Source organism: Acipenser ruthenus, chromosome 3, assembly GCF_902713425.1.
Source record: "Acipenser ruthenus chromosome 3, fAciRut3.2 maternal haplotype, whole genome shotgun sequence".
In the NCBI taxonomy this organism is placed as follows: domain Eukaryota; kingdom Metazoa; phylum Chordata; class Actinopteri; order Acipenseriformes; family Acipenseridae; genus Acipenser; species Acipenser ruthenus.
In genome coordinates, this window is record NC_081191.1 from 70804902 (window position 1) to 70825690 (window position 20789).

General features: G+C 37.7%; 1 protein-coding gene across 3 annotated transcripts; it reads left to right on the forward strand.

The window, feature by feature from the left end:
* The first annotated feature begins 10 nt into the window (after window positions 1-10).
* kif9 (kinesin family member 9) lies at window positions 11-20529 on the forward strand. Of its 3 annotated transcripts, none has more exons than XM_033993079.3 (21): window positions 11-318; window positions 1984-2085; window positions 2721-2883; window positions 4013-4119; window positions 4748-4972; window positions 5198-5281; window positions 5444-5536; window positions 5802-5949; window positions 7926-7990; window positions 8429-8506; window positions 9384-9452; window positions 10008-10112; window positions 11207-11262; window positions 11722-11812; window positions 12312-12454; window positions 14793-14975; window positions 15355-15563; window positions 16012-16191; window positions 18512-18627; window positions 18947-19051; window positions 20323-20529. In XM_033993079.3, exons 1-21 carry the CDS (start codon window positions 310-312, stop codon window positions 20428-20430), a joined length of 2439 nt encoding a protein of 812 aa, XP_033848970.1. In that variant the 5' UTR covers window positions 11-309; the 3' UTR covers window positions 20431-20529. The 3 variants fall into 3 exon arrangements, with proteins under 3 accessions (XP_033848970.1, XP_033848971.1, XP_033848972.1); XM_033993080.3 differs by having other exon boundaries at window positions 289-438; XM_033993081.3 differs by lacking the exons at window positions 11-318; window positions 2721-2883.
* The last annotated feature ends 260 nt before the right edge of the window (window positions 20530-20789 follow it).

Here is a 20789-nt window from a genome sequence, read left to right on the forward strand (position 1 = left end):
CTTATCTGAATAGGGCCCTCCTGTTTTGATTAATTGTATTCAATGTACTTATGCACACAGAAATGGCTCCCTTTCCGCCCGCTTTATTATAATGTAATGGCTAAGTGAAACAACTGCTTTTTAGTGTAGTTTAAACCTTAACCAAACTAGTTCACATTAAACACTGTATCGCCTATACCACTAATTCTCTACTTCTATTTCTGCTAGTTTGTGGTAGTTTTGCCGTAGTGGTTTGCTGTCCCTGTTCTATACGGAAGTGAGGTTTGTTTGGTATCCCTTCTTTTCTCACTGAGGTGAAGATTGGTTTCCATGGGGATGGTACGTAAACAGTCTAACCACGGTGGCTTGTCTAAAGGAAAACTTTAAAGAGACTGTAATAAAATAAGGAATTTAATCGAACGCTCATTTAAAAACAAGTTACGGTTGTCAAAAACTGCGGTAAGTGTGTTCTTTGTGAGCTTTAGCGTTTTCTCGTTTAAAAACTATAAGAAACTATACCGCACGCGAAAGTAAGAACCTAGAAATCGGCAATCAGAATTCAGAACAAACAAACAGATAAAATAGATTTTCAATGTCAGAGAATAACGGTTTAACTGTATTTGTCGAGATTACAAATGTACATGCAATTATTAATTAACTATAAGATACAATATGGCAGCCAACCGAAAAAAAACCCCGTCAAATATTATATTTTATAACGTTAAAAAAGGCTTTACCAATTAATTATTCAAAGTATTTTTGGTATTTTAGTTGGTATTTTGTTGAGTATGTTCATTGGTACTGTAGAAGTTACTTGCTATTCTGTGTAAATTTGTTTATTATGTACAAATATACATAAATATCAAAATACAATTATTTATTTTTACATTGTGCTGGACGGTATCAAATTAAGCACGGTAGTCGGTACTGTCAACACGATGTTCTTATTTATAAAACGTTTCTTATTTCATTAATGTTTTTTTTTTTATTATTATAAAACATATTTAAAATAATGTTTTCAAATGATATAAAAACGAGGAATATTTTTTTTACCCGGCTTATTTTTATTTTTTTATTTTATTTTATTTGTTTGTTTATTTAACCAGGATATAGACCGAAGCCTCATTTACAAGAAGGTCCTATAAAAACAATAAAGGACAAATACAATACAAGCAACACAATAAAACAGATGTGTTTAAGACTTACACAGCAGCATACTAAGATCTAAGAATAGAGTAAGTAGGTCTGTTTTCTAATGCGGACTGGAGGTAAAGCATTGGCAATCTTGGAACAAGGCAATTAATTAGTTCTGGTTTGATCATCATATAATACAATTATTCTTACAAGAACTGACAATGGAAACAAGTAAGAAAAATATTTTTGGAAGTGTGTTTTACTCAACAAGAAATTACTGGTTATTACTGAAGTCCTGATTTCGAATAGACACTTCTAAGCATAGACATAGTAGTGATATAGTACTCTCTATGTCTAGGTAATAGCTTGAGCTGCCTTTTCATGGTACTGAAACCAGTCATTTTATCTTGCCAGGGATATGTATGTTACTAAAATGCCTCCTTTTAAAATGATTTATGTCTCCCAATGACGTGGTACCTGTACAAAAATGTGGTTGTCAGATTTTTTACTAGAGAATTTTCACTTCTGTAGTATGCCATGACTTGAATTGTAAGACTTCATCAAAATGCAGTGACATCATTGCTTATAATAACTGTATAAACAACTTTTTCATAGCATTGGGTTGTTATATCTTAGAAACCACATACTTGATCATACAGCAATAGCTAAAGTTAAAACTGTACTTTATGTTCTAGAGCAAATAAATACAAATAAACACTGACAGATTAATCAGGTACAGTAGCTCCACTATCCCAGCAGGTGACATTATTGAACACTGATTTTTTTTTATTTTTTCAAATCTAATGAGGGTCATTTGAAATATGTATTATGAATGCCTTGCTGATCACTGTGTTTATCCTTTTCCTGCAGCTGAAAATGAGTGCCAGAAGCAACGGAGTTAGTGTGTTTGTACGCACTAGACCGTCTGTCAACTTTGCTCAAGATCTCATTGAGTATTTGCCAGACCAAAAGGTAAAATAAGATCAGGGGCAGGCAATGTTGTACTATATCCACACTGAGAGACAAAGGAAATAGTGGCGTTTCAATAATGACCCAAATGGTTCTTGAATGAAGAATAAGTGTGTTCTATAGTTGGTATAAATGCATACCCTCCCTACCTCATTTCACTTTAGTTTTTTTAACAAAGTAGTCAATTTCAAATGATCATTTGATCATATTATGCATCATACAAGTAGCCAATGTGGACCATCACATGCATCTATTGTATCTGTACAATAGTATATCGTTAGACCCCAAGTAAATATGACCTTGTTTAACCTTTATATACCTCTTTGTGAATTACTTTTTCACATTACTTTACTAACTATGTTTTTCCATGGTATACTACAGTAAACTTCTGAACAGGAGCAAATAAAATTAGTGTTTTATAAAGTTGAAAACTTGCTAAAAATACAACCTGAATTAGACAGATTATTTACTTTAATTTACTGTGGTGTGCCATGTTACACAGTGAGACCTGATCCGAAGTACTCTTCAGTCCCACTTGTCTTAAATTTACAAATTTATTTGGAGATAAAAAACAAAACAAAAAAAACCCTGTTGAGCTATTTAATAATTTATTTTCCACATTCTGTAATGAATTTCAGACTATTAACATTCATATGAAAAAAGACACTCGGAATGTGGTCAACAACCAGCAGTCTGATTGGGCTTTCAAGATGGATGGTGTTCTCCACAACGTGTCACAGAGTCATGTTTATGATATGACTGCAAAGAACGTAGTATTGAGGGCTCTGGATGGCTATAACGGTAACATCATTTTAACTTGATACAGAATAGCCTAGGAATATTATCCCATATCCCTAGGGAAGCCCAGGTGTCAAAAGTGTGTAGTATTTGGTAATGTCCAAATCAAAATGTATAATAATTTATGTTATGGTCCTTTTGATTTTGTGCTATATGTACTACTCAATCAGAAGGTGACATACTATGTTGTTGTGTTACTATTGTTATACAGAAGAAAATCACACACTGCCACAAGGTTTCTGTAATTGGCGCTTCTTGCCTGTTTAGGTTTAGAATAGAAATATATTTACTGTATCGATCTAACCCATCAGAAAAGATCGATCATTGGTTAAATAGTATTATAGCTGCCTAGTGATAACAAACACCGGATCTTCCTTTTGTTGTTATCATATTATGACAAAACTAAAACACTGTATTCTATGGACCCTACTCAAAAATCTGTTTTAAGGAATTAACTGTTTTTGTGTATAAATATTTCATTAAAGTAAAAAAAAAAGCTTTGAAAAAAGAGCAAACTCGTGATTTTCAAAATCTAAACAAGCTTTAATAAAACAGCCCTTAACAAAACATTCTGTAAAGTTTCATCAGTAGGGCATCATGTACACTACTGCTTTTTCATACAAGGGAATGATTTGCATACCCATGACCAACTCTTTACACTTAGAACTATAAAGTCTGTTTCAAAGCTCTTTTCAAAATGTCCACTCTAGTGCACTGGGGTTTGAGATCTGTCCAATAAATCACTGCAGGGAAGAGCGATTTAAAAAAAAACCATCACAACAGTGCTCTGGCTTTTCTGTTCCATACCACGTCATGGATCGTTATTGCTGTGATGTGGGAAATAGTCCTTACACTATCAGTGCACTAGAGTGGACATTTTAAAAAGAGCTTTGAAACAGGCTTTACAGTTATAAGTGTAAAAAGTTATCAGGATGTTAACAACGAAAATAAAAATTATAGGTACGTTATTTAAGCAGTTGTAGCACCACGTGGGGACGTGTAATACTATATGTTTCGGAACCCCGCTGCTTACTCTTTAATACTCATGTGAATTATTCTAAATAAGCAGGTCAATATACATTAAATCAGTCCATGTACAAAAAATATGTGTGTGTGTGTGTGTTTTTCCCAGGTACAGTCATGTGTTACGGGCAGACTGGGGCTGGTAAAACCTACACAATGACTGGAGCTACAGAGAACTACAAGCAAAGAGGAATCATTCCAAGGGCTCTCCAACAGGTGCTAATTAAACACCTCCAAACATTTTGGTCTAGTTTCACAGACCTTGATACCTGAAAAAGGCTGATCAGACTTTTCTACATTTTATTAGACGTGTACAGTAGGAATATTAAGAGCACAACTCCTGTGTTGAATGGTTTGGTAATTAGGAGTGTAGACAGCCCCTAATACAATAAAATGACCTGTATAATTATACATATAACCAGTAACCTAACTTACCTAACTTTTATATTTACAGCCCAGCACCTCCACTATCTTGGACGCTCTTTAAAAAAAAAAAATAAATACTCATTCACTCAAGATTGGTCCTGATCTACTGAACTTTGTTAACTGATATATAACTGCCATTGTACTGTATATACAAGCGAGTTCCGTTCAGCCCTAGAAAGAGGTGAATACGTTAGGCAACTACATTCCACAGCCAAGCATATGTGTTAATGTAACTGTAAACAGCCCAAGCAGTTTTCTTATAATTTGATATACACTTTGAGACCCAGACTGCCTGATGATGCAGGCTATATTGTGACAATGTTGTCTCAATAAGTTAAATGGTCAGCAGAGTCTTTGCTCTACACACTAAGCTGAGAGAGTTGTCCAAACATGATTTCAGATGCGTTTTTTTGTCCAGATCTTTAGGGAGACAGAGGAGCGGTCTGAGCAAGCCTTCACGGTGTGGATCTCTTTCCTGGAAATCTACAATGAGACCCTGTTTGACCTGCTCTCCACCCTGCCGGATGCTGACTCCAGGGACTCACAGATGACCATAGTTGATGATGGAAATGGGGTTCGTGTAAAGGGTCTCTCCGTCCATTTGACCAACAATGAGGAGGAAGCCTTGAATCTACTCTTTGAGGTGAATTATATAAAATAAAATAAAACATCAGAGCTCATTAACACTAATGATGCATGGTTGGGGTAATGCTGTCACTGCATGGTCCATAACCAGTTTAAACAGCAATGGGCATAATTTAGTAAGGATCATGTTCCCTGGTTGATACAGTATATTACTTGCAGATTACGGTTACCTCTATCCTGATACAAGACACTTGCATTACTTTTCTCATTGTTGTTTTTCCAGGGGGAAACAAACCGAATCATAGCATCCCACGCTCTGAATAAAAACTCCTCCCGATCACACTGTATTTTAACTGTCTACATAGAGGTAGGTGTGATGTGACATAAAGGTGAAGGTATAAAAAGCACCAAATACTGTACCACATGTGAATAACACATATTGTATGTTACCTGGAAATTGTATTAATTTATTTAGTTACATTTTTGTAATTACTTACGTTTAATACCTCTGTATATTATCTTCTTCCAGTCACGCTCCCGAACCTTGTCAAATGCCAAATACGTCACCTCTAAACTGAACCTTGTGGACCTGGCAGGCTCTGAACGGTTGGGGAAAACTGGGGTGAGTATGATAATCTGGGACCTGGCTTGTTTGAAGGGTTAGAAGCAAATTTCCAGTTTGTTTTGTTTCATTCAACAGATCTGATGGTCGCAATCATGTCTGAAAACCCATTAATCATTGCTTGTAAACAGACAAACGAGGCTAATTATTTATGCTGGTGGTGCAGTCTTTTTTAATCATACTGAGTATATATAAGAAACTGATATTTCAAAAAGCTGGTCAAAGGCTAATACTTGTTTACCTGTCTCTCTCTCTGTCGTGTCAGTCTGAGGGCCAAGTCCTGAGAGAGGCCATGTACATCAACAAGTCATTGTCCTTCCTGGAGCAGGCCATCATAGCGCTGGCGGACCACAGACGAGATCACATCCCCTTCCGACAGAGCAAGCTCACCTATGCACTCAAGGACTCCTTGGGTAGGAATACAACTAAGGAAACCAGAAAACTAACATCTCAACAAGGGGGCTGTCTTTCTCAGTGTTTGTATTCATGTTTAGAGATTGAAAAAGATGCACACATCTGTATTTCTTTTGTTTTATTCAGATTTTATGATTGAGTGTATTTTACGTTATGGGTGCTTCCTTGAGTAAGGCATGGTTCATTATTCCTGGTATAAGACTTACATAAGTAAGTATTAATGGAAGTATATTACAGTATTTAAATAAAATAGGGCCTGATTTCCCCTAATCAGTGTGATCGTGCGGAATTAAACCTGTTTTTTAAATTCAAAGTTGTACCCATTTTCAAACCATAAATAAACCAGTTAAATAAATAAATAAACCTGTGTAAGATGCAAGGTGAGCTGTATCTCAACTTTCCAGCATAGCTCAATCCATTACATAAATAAAGTCCAACCCAATCAGATTTTTATATTCCATTTATTTAAAAAAAAAAAAAAAAAAAAAATTATATTCAAAACAGGCACACATTCCAATACATGCTTTAGACCAGGGGTCTCCAACCCTGGTTTGGGAGAGCCCCAATCCTGCAGGTTTTATAGGTGTCTTGCATCACCAATGGCTAAAGATCTGGAACACAATTTATCTTGACTAATTAAGCCAATAACTGGTTCAATTAAGTAACTGAGAGCTGGGTTGAAATGAAAACCAGATGAACCTGTAGCTCTCCAGGACCAGGGATGGAGACCCCTGCTAGACAATAAAATAACCCTTTTGTATTGAATAACAAATATTACCAATACAGAAATAAACATTTACACTAGATAGATATGAACAGACCCAAGTCCAAAGGCAAAAATCCCAGTACTGTGCCTCTGCACATTCATAACCATGGCCCCTCATATGGATTGGAGACAGGGCTAAACGGGACCACCAAACAGCAATTGGTGTATCTCTTCTATTAACTATACAGTAACACATTGTTACCAATTTAAGGGGCTCATTGTTACCAATTTAAGGGGCTATGGCACCACATTTACTAATGGAAAACAGAACCACTATTACCTTTGATTCCAAATGGATTGTACAGTACCACAGTGTGCCACATGGTGGCTAAATATTGCAAAGAAAGAAAAATAAATAATAAATTCAATGTTTCTCTTAAGTAATGTCAAACTCCCCCCTAGAAACCAATTTTAAACAAGATAGCCAAAGTTCTGTCAGATGCAATATTTTACTTCCTGCTCCCTTCCAGTTTCACAGACTTGTTTCCACTACCTCTTCCCAGGTATAGCTGAGCTGGACAGTCTGTGCGAGGTGTAGTTAATAATGACTGTGTTTCAGTGTAATTTTGGCAGGTACAGCTGACAGAGGAAGTAGTAGTGCGCATTAAAGGTCATCGTGCGGCACTAAAAGGTCACATAACGTTATCTTTAATCTTGTATTAATTTTTCAATTTTTTTATTTTATCTCGACCTGAATAGCAGTGTAATTGATCCCCTGCTGCCGCAAAAATTTCCACGGTTTTGTCAAACACTTTAACTGTGCCCAACCGCTGTTCTTGAATGTGGTTTTCCACCCGCATGTTGAGGAAAGCTGTAATTTCTTCTGCGTCCCACGAAGCAACAACTTTGTCAGGTTTGTTTTGAACACAGCGTTTGTTTACAGCTGCCATTATTCAAAACAGTTTGTCTCTTTAAACACACACCTTTTGATGCCGTACTTCCGCACAGCACAGGTTGGCCTTTTTGGGTATAAGATACGAAACTACTATCCGAGGTGTAGCTAAGGTATAGCTGAGTGTCAGTGGAAACACCCTCCAGCTACACCTCGCCCAGACTCGTCAAGCTCAGCTATCCTTGGGAAAGGCAGTGGAAACTAGGCATAGACATGCAAGTGACAAGATGACGTAGTGATTATTTAACAATAACATATATGAGAAGAGCACTCACAGTACTGATGTATCTTTAAATTGGTGGCTTCTTAACCTTCAGGTGGAAACTGCAACACAGTACTAGTGGCTAATATCTATGAGGAGGCTGCCCAGATAGAGGAAACTGTAAGTATATTTATATCATTTAGGGTCTAAATAAATGGTCTAAACAAGAGATCTAAATACTGCCACCGTTAACTCTTTATTAGTCCCTCTAGTGTTTTCCCACAGAGGTGATTTATTGGATCTATAGTCCTCTAGTGCCCCATGCTTGCTGTAAATAATGCTATTACTAAATTCAACTGTTGGAATTCTAAAAAGTCCAAAAAGTTGGTGGCACACCTGGTTTCCCATGTGTTCTGTTTTAAAACTTTCAAAAAGTCAGACATCTTCATGGTTTCTGTTAAGGAATAAGAAAGAAGCCAAGGCCTGAAACATAAGGGTGCATTATACTGCAGCCTTGTATATGTCAGTAATAACTAGCCTAGGTTCATATTTAACTAACGTTCTGCCTAGCCATGTCTGTGTCCAGGGTTAAGAGTGAGGGATCTTGTGTTTTTTCAGCTGTCCACTTTGCGATTTGCTACCCGGATGAAATGTGTGCAGACAGAGCCAGCTGTGAATGAGCACATTGATCCTGTGGTGAGTACTTCACAGTCCTGGTATTATTACTCAAGTTTATGTATTTATTTAAATACATTTCAAAAACGGTTTCATATCACTGGACAATTAGTACTAAAGATTGTTATGAAATGTGGCATTTCAAGTTATAGCACAAGGTTATAACACAAAAGACAAGTTTGTCTAATTTTATACATGTGTTTTTATTTTTTAGAAAATTGTAGGTCTGTTTTTAAAGGGATGATGCCTTATTGAGACACACAGCTGGTTTCAGAGACCCCAAACAGCACTAATCTACCTTGCATAAAGTAACATTAGGTAGCCACGATTAATGCTAATCAGGGTCTGTTAAACCAGTCGTCAGAGATTTATATTTTCAGCGAGGTTCTGAGGCAACTGGCAGCCTGCAAGTCACAGACATATCATGTGTAGTATGATTTTTTTTTTAAGTTTGCATGTAAAGTGTAGTGCTCGTGAAAAGGGAGGTATAAACCCTCTGGAAAGTTTTCCTCAAATTTTAAAGCAGTGAACTTCAGTCACCTCAAGCACATACAACCTTTGTAATTGATTCCTAGCCATTTTTCTCAAGTGGGATTCAATCCCAAAACTCAAGAACCTTGTCACAATAGCTAAGCAAGTAGCTAATAACATTCTCTGCAGTTGCTAAAAAATAAGACCTTCTTAAAAACGTAACCCACATTGGGTGCTATTAAAATTATCTAAACATTTAATTATATCAAAATAAAAAAATCTGTACTTTTGCCAGCCGCATTCCACTATGATTTTCATTGTCTTTAGTGATGCTAATAAGGTGGTCATCAAATCGGCTTTGGTGGAAAACACCAGCAGAAATAACAATCCAGTCGTTCACTGTGTTCATTTTTACTTTGTTCTTCAGCTTCAGGTAAAGAAACTTGAGATGGAGATCAGGCAACTGAAGAATGAACTGGCCATCCATGATTCACTGGTGAGGGATCAATCTACTAATACACTTTCAAATGACATCACTGGAGCTAGAACTGCTGCACAGATGTCACTGCCAAACATTGACCATGCTGATATAGTGTTGATTAGCTATTGGCACCCTCATAATAATGAAAACACACTTAAAGAAACACAAATGTCTTATAGCTTACTGTAAATGTGCATAAAAAGGGTTGTGTTAACAGTACAGTACCTACACCACCTGAATTATAATGACAATTCTAACTGTAAATTGGATTTTACTTTCATTTTGTTGACTTTCTGCAGAACTGGTGAAAGTTTTTAGACTGATTCAGCAAGTATACAATATAATGCACACTATACTGCAACTGTGGGTTTCAGGTATTGGAATTGTTTCACAATGCATGTACCTGGTTTGTAAATGTACTGTATTATAAAGTTGTGTACAGGAGGTACTATGGAAGTGCTATGTAAGACAACAAAAGTCTGCTACACAAAGTATTTTCAAGGCCCTCTGAACAGTGTAGTAATCCAAGTTTTATTTCTTCTTTTTTGTTTTGTTTTTATTTAACTGCAGGCTAACCGCAGCCTGGTGTCATACGACGCCATGAGCGACACCCAGATTGCTGATATTAACTTTCAGGTCCACAGGTACCTGGAAGGAACTACAGATGAGATTGAAGTAAGGACAATATTTACGTCATACTACTGGTGCTGTGGGAATCTAGATACTACAAATTGGTAACAAAAAGGACAAGGCCAAAATGACATTCAGTTCAATACATTGTAGAGAGCACCAAGGCCACTCAACTTAAGTCAAGGCCAAAGTGTAGGATGTTGTGTAATTTTGCTTAGGATTCATACATAAAGCTAATTATTGGCCACAGAAAGAAAACTACAGTTTAACTTAATACCAGTGGTGTAGCTAGGGGGTGGTTTTAGGGATTTGAAACCTGGAGTTCCCGTATTTTGCTGGTGTTAATACAGCACCTCTGGACTCAAGGCATTTGTGTTCGATCAGATTGTTATCAGTCCACTCGCACTTTAGTTTAAAACATGATATGCCCGTTTTTTTTTTCCTTTACAGGCCGACATCATAGTGCATTCATAAATATTGACGCAAGTGTTGTGTATGGAATTGGTTCGACAACCACGAAATTACGTTATTGTTTGGACGTAAACACTTCCTATTACAGGCATCTCAATTTGTTGTAGCTGAAAGGGCACTGTGGCCATAATGGCCGTGAATAGACATACAAACTCTCTACCAAGGTCAAACTTAGGTTGCAAGCTAGAGCTGGCACTATTTATATGACTGCTTCGTATTTGCTATTCAACCTCCAAATCTATGTTGTACGGCAAACCAACAGAGAAAATTAAGGAGTCTTTTGTACTTCACCAGAATTTTTACGAGCATGACAGTAAAAACCATTGACGGACACAACCTCTGACCTTTTTTAAAAAAAAAAAAAGATGATCCAAAGCATTTTGATAACCTACTTGCGATACCATTTGAGAACTAAATGACCCAAGAAAAAAACAAACTGGCCAATCAATATCTACATCATACTACTGGTGCTGTGCAATGCACACTTCATACATTTGCTACAAAGTGGAAAATGTTCCTGCAAGTACCTCAGTGTAATTAACAAGTTATGTTTAATCTCAGGGGGTCTGTTGTGCATACTGTACATTTGTTTTGTGTCAATACTTCCTAAACAATGCAGTCGGTTTCTGGGGTTTTATTTATTTCCAGAGTTGTGTTTCTGATTTCAGATTGTTAACATCAGACAGATTCAGGAGGTGTTTGCCCAGTTCAAGGTAGTTTTACAGTAAGTACTGTAGTACTGTTCTATAAAACTGCATTGGGGCCAATGGGGTGCTATAAGTGAATGTTGATACCTGGTTCCAGAGCACCAGATCTGGAATACCATGTTTATAAGGTATTTTACCTATCCATAAAAAACAATATGTAAATGCAGATTGGTTTAAAAGCTGGTTGTAACTATCACTTGTGCTGTATAAAAGCGTGAAAAGCCTTAAACTATTGAAAAATGTAGTGCTCAGTTTTTATGCAATCGTATTAAAAGTAACCATTGCCCTGTTGATATAAAACAGGACCTATTTTTTAAAATATGGGACAACATTTTCACCTTGTATAGAGTTTGCAATAAACAGAAAGACAATAACAGGCCTGCAAGGTCTTTAGGAGTGTTTTTTCCTGGGGGGTTAATGCAGATGAGCAAGTACACCGTATGTGTAAAACCAGATTCATTTCCATGGCTTTCCAGTCAACAGGAGCAGGAGATTGAGGCCAAGATCCGTCAGAAGTACACGCTAATTGACAGGAGCGACAGTGCTGCCATTGCTGCGGCTGTGAAGGTGGGCATCTCACTCTTGCTTGTCAATACTCTGGACAATCAGACAGCAGGGGAGGGGTGTTAGGAATAAGTGTTGTCTTGTAGGGCTAGAACAGCCAGTGCAGTATTTCTCTGATCTCAGCTTGTGTGATTGTACACAGCTGTTACTTAGCATGCTAAAACTTGAATGTTGATCTGCATGATAGACGTGTTCTGACTACTGAGTACCCAAAATGTAACCAATTTGGCACTGCAATGGTGTCAGCCGGTATCAACTTTGAATGTATTGAGGCTTAAGGAAACTTGGCCAATGCCACTTTTTGGAGTTGCTTGGTGTTTATTTTTAAAGGTGATTAGAAGTGACTGATGGGATTGGGTGCTGCACAAGCTCTACAAAAAGCCCAGTTCTGTAAAATGCTCTCTTAAGCAGAAACTTGAATGGTATGGTGGTTTTATGATGGGATTACAATTCACCAGGGTTTGCATTGAGACCACCACGACTCCTTTCAAATGTGTTCCAGGCAGGACATCCAGTCGACATGGTTGGAGAAGTGGACGGGCAAGGGTTTGGGATCGGGGTGGCCCCTTCAGCGGCTAAACACGGTGGCTCCTCCATAATATCTGCAAAGAAGGCAAAAATTAAGAAGGGCAAGGAAATGATCAGGTGAGAAATCCTAGCTTTTATGTCTTTAGTGGTTTTACCTAGTTTCTCTTTGTATTACAAAATGACTTGTTTCTTATTGTTTGTTTATATGTGTGTGTATATATATATATATATATATATATATATATATATATATATATATATACAGTGTCTTGCGAAAGTATTCGGCCCCCTTGAACTTTGCGACCTTTTGCCACATTTCAGGCTTCAAACATAAAGATATGAAACTAATTTTTTTGTGAAGAATCAACAACAAGTGGGACACAATCATGAAGTGGAACGAAATTTATTGGATATTTCAAACTTTTTTAACAAATAAAAACTGAAAAATTGGGCGTGCAAAATTATTCAGCCCCCTTAAGTTAATACTTTGTAGCGCCACCTTTTGCTGCGATTACAGCTGTAAGCCGCTTGGGGTATGTCTCTATCAGTTTTGCACATCGAGAGACTGAAATTTTTGCCCATTCCGCCTTGAAAAACAGCTCGAGCTCAGTGAGGTTGGATGGAGAGCATTTGTGAACAGCAGTTTTCAGTTCTTTCCACAGATTCTCGATTGGATTCAGGTCTGGACTTTGACTTGGCCATTCTAACACCTGGATATGTTTATTTGTGAACCATTCCATTGTAGATTTTGCTTTATGTTTTGGATCATTGTCTTGTTGGAAGACAAATCTCCGTCCCAGTCTCAGGTCTTTTGCAGACTCCATCAGGTTTTCTTCCAGAATGGTCCTGTATTTGGCTCCATCCATCTTCCCATCAATTTTAACCATCTTCCCTGTCCCTGCTGAAGAAAAGCAGGCCCAAACCATGATGCTGCCACCACCATGTTTGACAGTGGGGATGGTGTGTTCAGGGTGATGAGCTGTGTTGCTTTTACGCCAAACATAACGTTTTGCATTGTTGCCAAAAAGTTCGATTTTGGTTTCATCTGACCAGAGCACCTTCTTCCACATGTTTGGTGTGTCTCCCAGGTGGCTTGTGGCAAACTGTAAACGACACTTTTTATGGATATCTTTAAGAAATGGCTTTCTTCTTGCCACTCTTCCATAAAGGCCAGATTTGTGCAGTATACGACTGATTGTTGTCCTATGGACAGAGTCTCCCACCTCAGCTGTAGATCTCTGCAGTTCATCCAGAGTGATCATGGGCCTCTTGGCTGCATCTCTGATCAGTCTTCTCCTTGTATGAGCTGAAAGTTTAGAGGGACGGCCAGGTCTTGGTAGATTTGCAGTGGTCTGATACTCCTTCCATTTCAATATTATCGCTTGCACAGTGCTCCTTGGGATGTTTAAAGCTTGGGAAATCTTTTTGTATCCAAATCCGGCTTTAAACTTCTCCACAACAGTATCTCGGACCTGCCTGGTGTGTTCCTTGTTCTTCATGATGCTCTCTGCGCTTTAAACGGACCTCTGAGACTATCACAGTGCAGGTGCATTTATACGGAGACTTGATTACACACAGGTGGATTCTATTTATCATCATTAGTCATTTAGGTCAACATTGGATCATTCAGAGATCCTCACTGAACTTCTGGAGAGAGTTTGCTGCACTGAAAGTAAAGGGGCTGAATAATTTTGCACGCCCAATTTTTCAGTTTTTTATTTGTTAAAAAAGTTTGAAATATCCAATAAATTTCGTTCCACTTCATGATTGTGTCCCACTTGTTGTTGATTCTTCACAAAAAATTAGTTTCATATCTTTATGTTTGAAGCCTGAAATGTGACAAAAGGTCGCAAAGTTCAAGGGGGCCGAATACTTTCGCAAGGCACTGTATATTATATATATATATATACATACACACACACACACACACACACACACACACACACACACATATATATATATATATATATATATATATATATATATATATATATATCTATATATATATATATATATATCTATATATCTATATATCTATATACACACACATTATATATATATATATATATATATATATATATATATATATATATATATTACACACATTATATATATATATATATATATATATCTATATATATATATATATATACACACATTATATATATATATATATATATATATATATATATATATATAATATATATACACACACAAACATATATATATATATATATAAATATAATGTTTGTGTACATAATTATCAGTCCTTGGAAGCACAAAACATGAAACAGTAAAAAAACAAAAATTGATAAAATGCTAAGTGCAAACCTCTGTTTGGCCAAATAGACTCAAAACATACAGGAGAGATAACGGAAGATGTTATATGTCAAAACCCAATAACAAAACAAATCTCTTGAAAGTGACTTGAGCTGCTGTTGTGGTCCCTCTACAGCCCTGGTAGGAAGGATGGGCTTGTGAGCCCAGGAGATGGGAAGGAGGTTGAGATGGGCTCTCTATCGAAGATGTACCAGCTTGTCTCCTCAACAAAGGACCTGGAAAGCAAGGAGCATGATGTGCACAGCATCGAGTCTCACCGCTCAGAGTCGGCATGCAAGGACGACCACAGCCGCCCCAAGTAAGAACCACAAATATACCAGTTCTTGCCATATTCTATGAAAAAATAGCATTCAACTCAAACATTCAAAACAGTCACTATTATACTGTACCAGCAGCAAACTGTTCCCCGTATAAACCAGTCATGGTGCATAAGAAACATGTAAATTGATGGCAGAGGCTTCCCATGAAACATATTTAGACAGACCAAAGCCTAGTTGTGCAACAGCAGTGTCCCGTGAAGCTGTAAAATTACCATGTGCTTGGCCATTGGCAGATCTCAATTTGTGTTTTTTTCATATTCTGTTTATATTTATCCCTGGATATAAAGACTTGCTGTCTATGAATTATTTGTAACCGGATTTATCTGCACCCCCCAATCCCCCCCCCCCCCAATGCAGTTCTCCTCCACCCAAGTCAGAGGCCTTTGAGGATTTTAAATCAGAGCGTGGGAGTGAGATAAACCGCATCCTGAAGGAGAACAAGTCGATTCTCCTGGAGAAGAGGAAGAAAGTCAAAGAGCTCATGGACATCATCAACTACACCAAGGAGGAGATTGATAGCACCAAGCAGGCCTTGCTGGCCAAGAAACAAGACCGGCAGCTGCAGGGTAAGTCAGTCTCTGGGACCACTCACAAACTGAAATTGGGGACATGCATTGTAACAATGCTAGATTGTATAAAATACAATTGCAATATTCCTATTACGAGAATGTCATTATTGGTTGTACCAAACCTTGTTTTATAACAAATAAAACAAGGCTGGTCTGTAGAACCAGTGGATTTTTCCTTATGTCTGTTTTCTAACAGCCAGAAATTCCAGGTCAGACTTACTACCATATAATTTTGCTAATAGTAGCATGTGCTTATGTAATGGTAGTGAGCTTAAATACAAGATAAGCGCATGGGTTTATGTATGACAATGAAGTAACTGCATTTTACTTCTATTTGTGCAATTACACGGTAAAGTGAATGAACACATCTTGTGGGGGGCTGTTAGAAAACAGCAGAGGGGAGCAGTCTTGGGAGTGCCCTGCTGACAGCCTGATCCCTCTGCAGGAGAGTACGTGAACGAGGAAGGTGAGACTGTGATCGATGAGGAGGAGTTTGATCTCATCATGAAGCTGAAGGAGTTAAAAGCCTGCTATCGCTCAAACTACGATGAGCTGCGCAACACCAAGGCTGAGGACCAGTACTGCCAGCGCTTGGTGGAACAGTGCAGGAGCAGGCTCTTGAGAGGTATTATAATTATTATTATTAAGCATCCTTGTGAGTAGAGCTTGTATGAGTTTGCAAGCCCACCACCGCACCTAGTAATACTAATATGGGAGGCAAAATATAACAGCAGGGCTCTAAACTGGCAACAAAAAGGACAAGGCCAAAATGACCTAAAGTTCAATACATTTGTAGAGAGCACCAAGGCCACTAAACTTAAGTCAGGGCTAAAGTGTAGGATGTTGTGTAATTTTGCTTATGATTAATATATAAAGCTAATTATTGGCCACAAAGAAACAACACAGTTTAACTTAATTTATTTATTGAGAAAATGCTAGGTTTTTTTTTGTCAACCAGCATCCTAGATTCGAACCTGCTCCCTGCGCTAAAGCCAGACATTGGCTGTTATCGCAAATCCACAGGACCATTTTTGTTCAAAGAGTAATAAGTCCCCATGGAAATCTGCAGTAAAATATCCTAAAATCTGCAAAGAGAAAAATATATTTTCTGCAGCAACAACTTTTCAATTAAAAAAAGCGCTAATGAGTTAAGTCAGAACAAGCACGAAATTACTTTGGCAAGTTGACATTTAAAATCACTGTTTCACCTGCACAATAATCACGCTCTGCTTCTTTATTTTTATTCCTCCAAACGCGCTGCCTGCGTCTCTTCTCAACACGGGTTTAACTTCTCCAGTCTTCCAGATGGTCAGTGAGGCAGCCATGCAGAATGTCACTCAACCTGAACAAAGCTGCTCACTGCATTATAATACACACTGGTGTCTGCATTACTGTAATTTATTTAACTTTTTACACCATATTCTTAAATATGAACCTAGTGTTTTTTTTGTCGCACGCTGTGCCTTTGTTGTTAAGATTAATCGCACCCGATCTCCACCCTGATTTTCGATTCTGCAGTTCAGGGCTTTATAGGAATGATCGCCGTGGCCAAAGACAGATATTTTGAGATTTTAAAGAAAAATAACTTCAGGAAATTGATTGATTTTCAGAGGTGAATCACCCCAAGCATTGCATAACACAATTCTTACTGCATGGTCATGTGATCTTCTTTAGCCAATCAGAGTGTTTAATTATCCAAGCCATTTATAATTGTACTTATTTGCATCTATAATGAATTGATCAGGCTGATGCTTGCAGATAGTGTTTATGTGCTACTCTAGGGACACTTAACAGCAATAGTAGGCACCACTGAAGACAAATTCACATATTTTCAGTTATTTGCTATGCATTAATAAATTATGCAAGTGGGGGCTAATTATGTGTTTTCCCCCCCGCGATCGTTAGGGACTATTTAATAGCATATATTCTCCTGAAGTTAACATTTAAAACTCAGAAATCTCGTTCCTGCGTGTAAACACACAAAATGCAGAGTATCTGTGTTACATTTATGGATGAACAAAAAAACAAAAACGTGTCTATCCAGATGGACCAATAATGCTAATAAACTGTAATATAATGTAGAATAGTATTTCCTACAGTTGTGGTTTCGTTGTGGTAAAAATAAGGGGTTAATGGCAATTAAAACATATTCAAGTTAGTTACAATAAATATATATTTTTTAAAACCTGAAAGAAAACCACTTGTAAGTATCGTAAACAGGGGTGTCATTTGCTATGGGGGGCAATTGGCATAATGTGGCTGCCATATTGTGGTTATGTAACCTTTTGAATTTCCACTGCTCAAGAAGTAATTTCAAGGTCGACGACTCAACCTCTTTGGATAACTCATTTTTGTGCTACTGTAGGGCTTCTCAAACTCTGTCCTGGGGACCCCCCTGTGTCAGCTGGTTTTCATTCCAACAGAGCTCTCAATTACTTAACTAGACCCTTAATTGAACTGATAATTTGCTTAATTAGACATTTTTACTTCAGCTCTTGAACAGTTGCACATTTCAAGTTAGCTGTAATATTTGAATAACTTGAACTGCAACTGTTTAAGAGCTGAAAACAAGTAGAATTAAGCAATTATTAGTTCAATTAAGGGTCTAGTTAAGTAATTGAGAGCTCGGTTGGAATGAAAACCAGCAGACACAGGGGATCCCCGGGACCGAGTTTGAGAAGGCCTGCGCTACTTAAAGATGCCAACTAATACCTTAATGCCCATATAACGCTCTGTATTATTATCTGTCTTAAATACTGATGTTTGAAGAACTACAATACGAATCCCAAACATTTTAAAAAAATATTTTGTTAATATAATATTCACTTAGACATTTCACATTTATGAACCTGCATTCCTGATGTGTCCACAAGTGTATGCTTTTCATTTGTGCTGTTGAGATTATTTTAAATCAAAGCAGTGCTTATTGCTGGTTGTATCTGTAGAATTTGAAAGCTGGTACAACGAATCATACCTGATTCCAGAAGAGGTGCAGAATGCGCTGAGAGACAGAGGGTCAATCAGACCAGGAATGATGCCCCTCAACAGAGTCTTGGCCTTAGTAAGTGCTTCATTTGCATCTCATATTCCCCAGCAAGCAGGATATACAGTAGTGGTGGTGGTGCAGTTTTAAACACATGAAATTTTAAATTGTGATAAGTTTATATTGAGTGTCAGATTCTGACAATTGCAAGAGAGGAAATACACATTAACACAATAGTTGAGTTAATGACTCTCAACAGATATAACTGGTCTGCTGTGTGTTTATAGAGGGAGAGGAATTTGACAAAGCAGGCTGTTAAATCTTTATGTTCCATACTCTGTCCTGTTTGCACAATCTGTTAACTCTTTTCTACTTTCTCCACATATTGTACACACAGGAGGAGGATGAGCAGGAGAGATTTGAGCGGCTTCACCAGGAGTTACTGAGCAGCAGCCCAGGCTCCATCTCCTTCTACAACGCACACATGAGGACTCAGCAGCGGGTGGGTTACTTTCAGCACCTGTCTAATCACCATGAATTACAGATGCAAATAAGGTTGATCACATTATGCAATATGTGATCCCTGCAGTACTTTAAATATGCCAAAGTTTACTTCAGCATTGTTTGGATCAAATTCATCCAACAATGCTGCACTTGCACTTGATGGCTTATTTCAAGATGACAGTGCATACATCAACAATGCCAGAATTATGCACAAAGGGGTTGAGGAGTATCTCAATCCACATTTAGAATGAGTTTGAATGACTCAATCATTCCTAGACCTATCTCTCTGCACTTATTGTGTGAAATGATAATGACTCAACGGGTTAACATCCCTTGAAACACACTCCAGTACCTTTTGGAAGGTGCCATGTCATGTATCAACAAACACTGAAGTGTTAGTGCTCCCTTAAAATATTGTTTTTAATACTGAGAAAACATTAACGTTCAAGGGTTGTTTCTGAGTATGGCTCATATAATCCTTGTGTACAGTTTATCCATTTTCAACTTTAAAAAAACAATCAACATTTGTAAGGTAAAACCAAGTCGAGTAGACAAATGTTTCTGCTAGAACCTTCTCATCGGTGTAGTTAACCTAGAGATACAACAGCAAGTGGTTCCACATTTTAGGTCTCCAGGGGTCACATGGCCTGTTGGATGCATTACAAGGACACACTGACTAAGGCCAAGTGGATCCAATAGAGTTGAAAAGTTAAAATCTTAAGTATAGGCAAGTAAAAGCTACTGTATTGACCCACATGTTTGAAAGACTACACCTCCTAACATGACATAGTTCCCTTTGCATACTATACTAGGAATGGATTCATGAAGGTTACATCACTGCAGAATATAAACAAGAACATTTACAAGATAAATCATTTGATCCCCTCAGTGCTCATCTGGTTCCCAGTAGTTGGTTGATCTAAAAACTTCGTCATAGTAATAACCCTTTGCGGTCCTATGTTGGACCAGGTCCAACATTACAATTTTCCCTTTCCGGTCCCTCCACCTCTTCTGTCCTGCCTGTCTTTCCTATACAGTGTGTACCCACTAATATTATATTCGTCTCCATCACTCTCAGACAGCCAAGTTTCTGTAACACCTATCACATCGTAGTTACTTGATATTGCAATATGGAAATTATTATTGCTATTAATATTGGTGCCCACCCCTAGTTTTTTTTTTTACACACAATTTCAGGTGTGTGCACTCATTCAGGAGGTGCAGGTACTGTTGTAGTAATTCAGATTTGATGTTTATTTTCCCTTCCAGAAACACTACTTCAGAGCTATGTCTCAGGCCCAGCCACAGAGAAAGACAGCCAGAGTCATCATCCCTCAGGTGAAGAACAAACCCCCGTCTATTCTCCTCTCCTCCTAGAGGAAACCCAAATTGAGAGCATTCCTGCATTCAGATTGGATTCAATCCCACCCCCCAAGATATAAATAAATGCATAACTAAATAAATGGACAAAAACTTTATTTCAATGCCCTTTTGTCTTACTTCCTCCAATGTACACTGTCACAGCATCGCTTGCACCAACAGACAAATACTAAAATTAAAAGAGCAATCGCCTTTGCCTTGGTGCTCCTTACATTTCAAATGTCAAAATGGTGTCTCCATTTGCATACATTCTAAAAAGTAAGGAAGTAGCTTCAACATGTATTTATTTTTTGTCTCCTTTCTGTTTTATGGTGTTTGCAATCATACAGAGCTGTACAGTGCCGTGGATTCTCTTC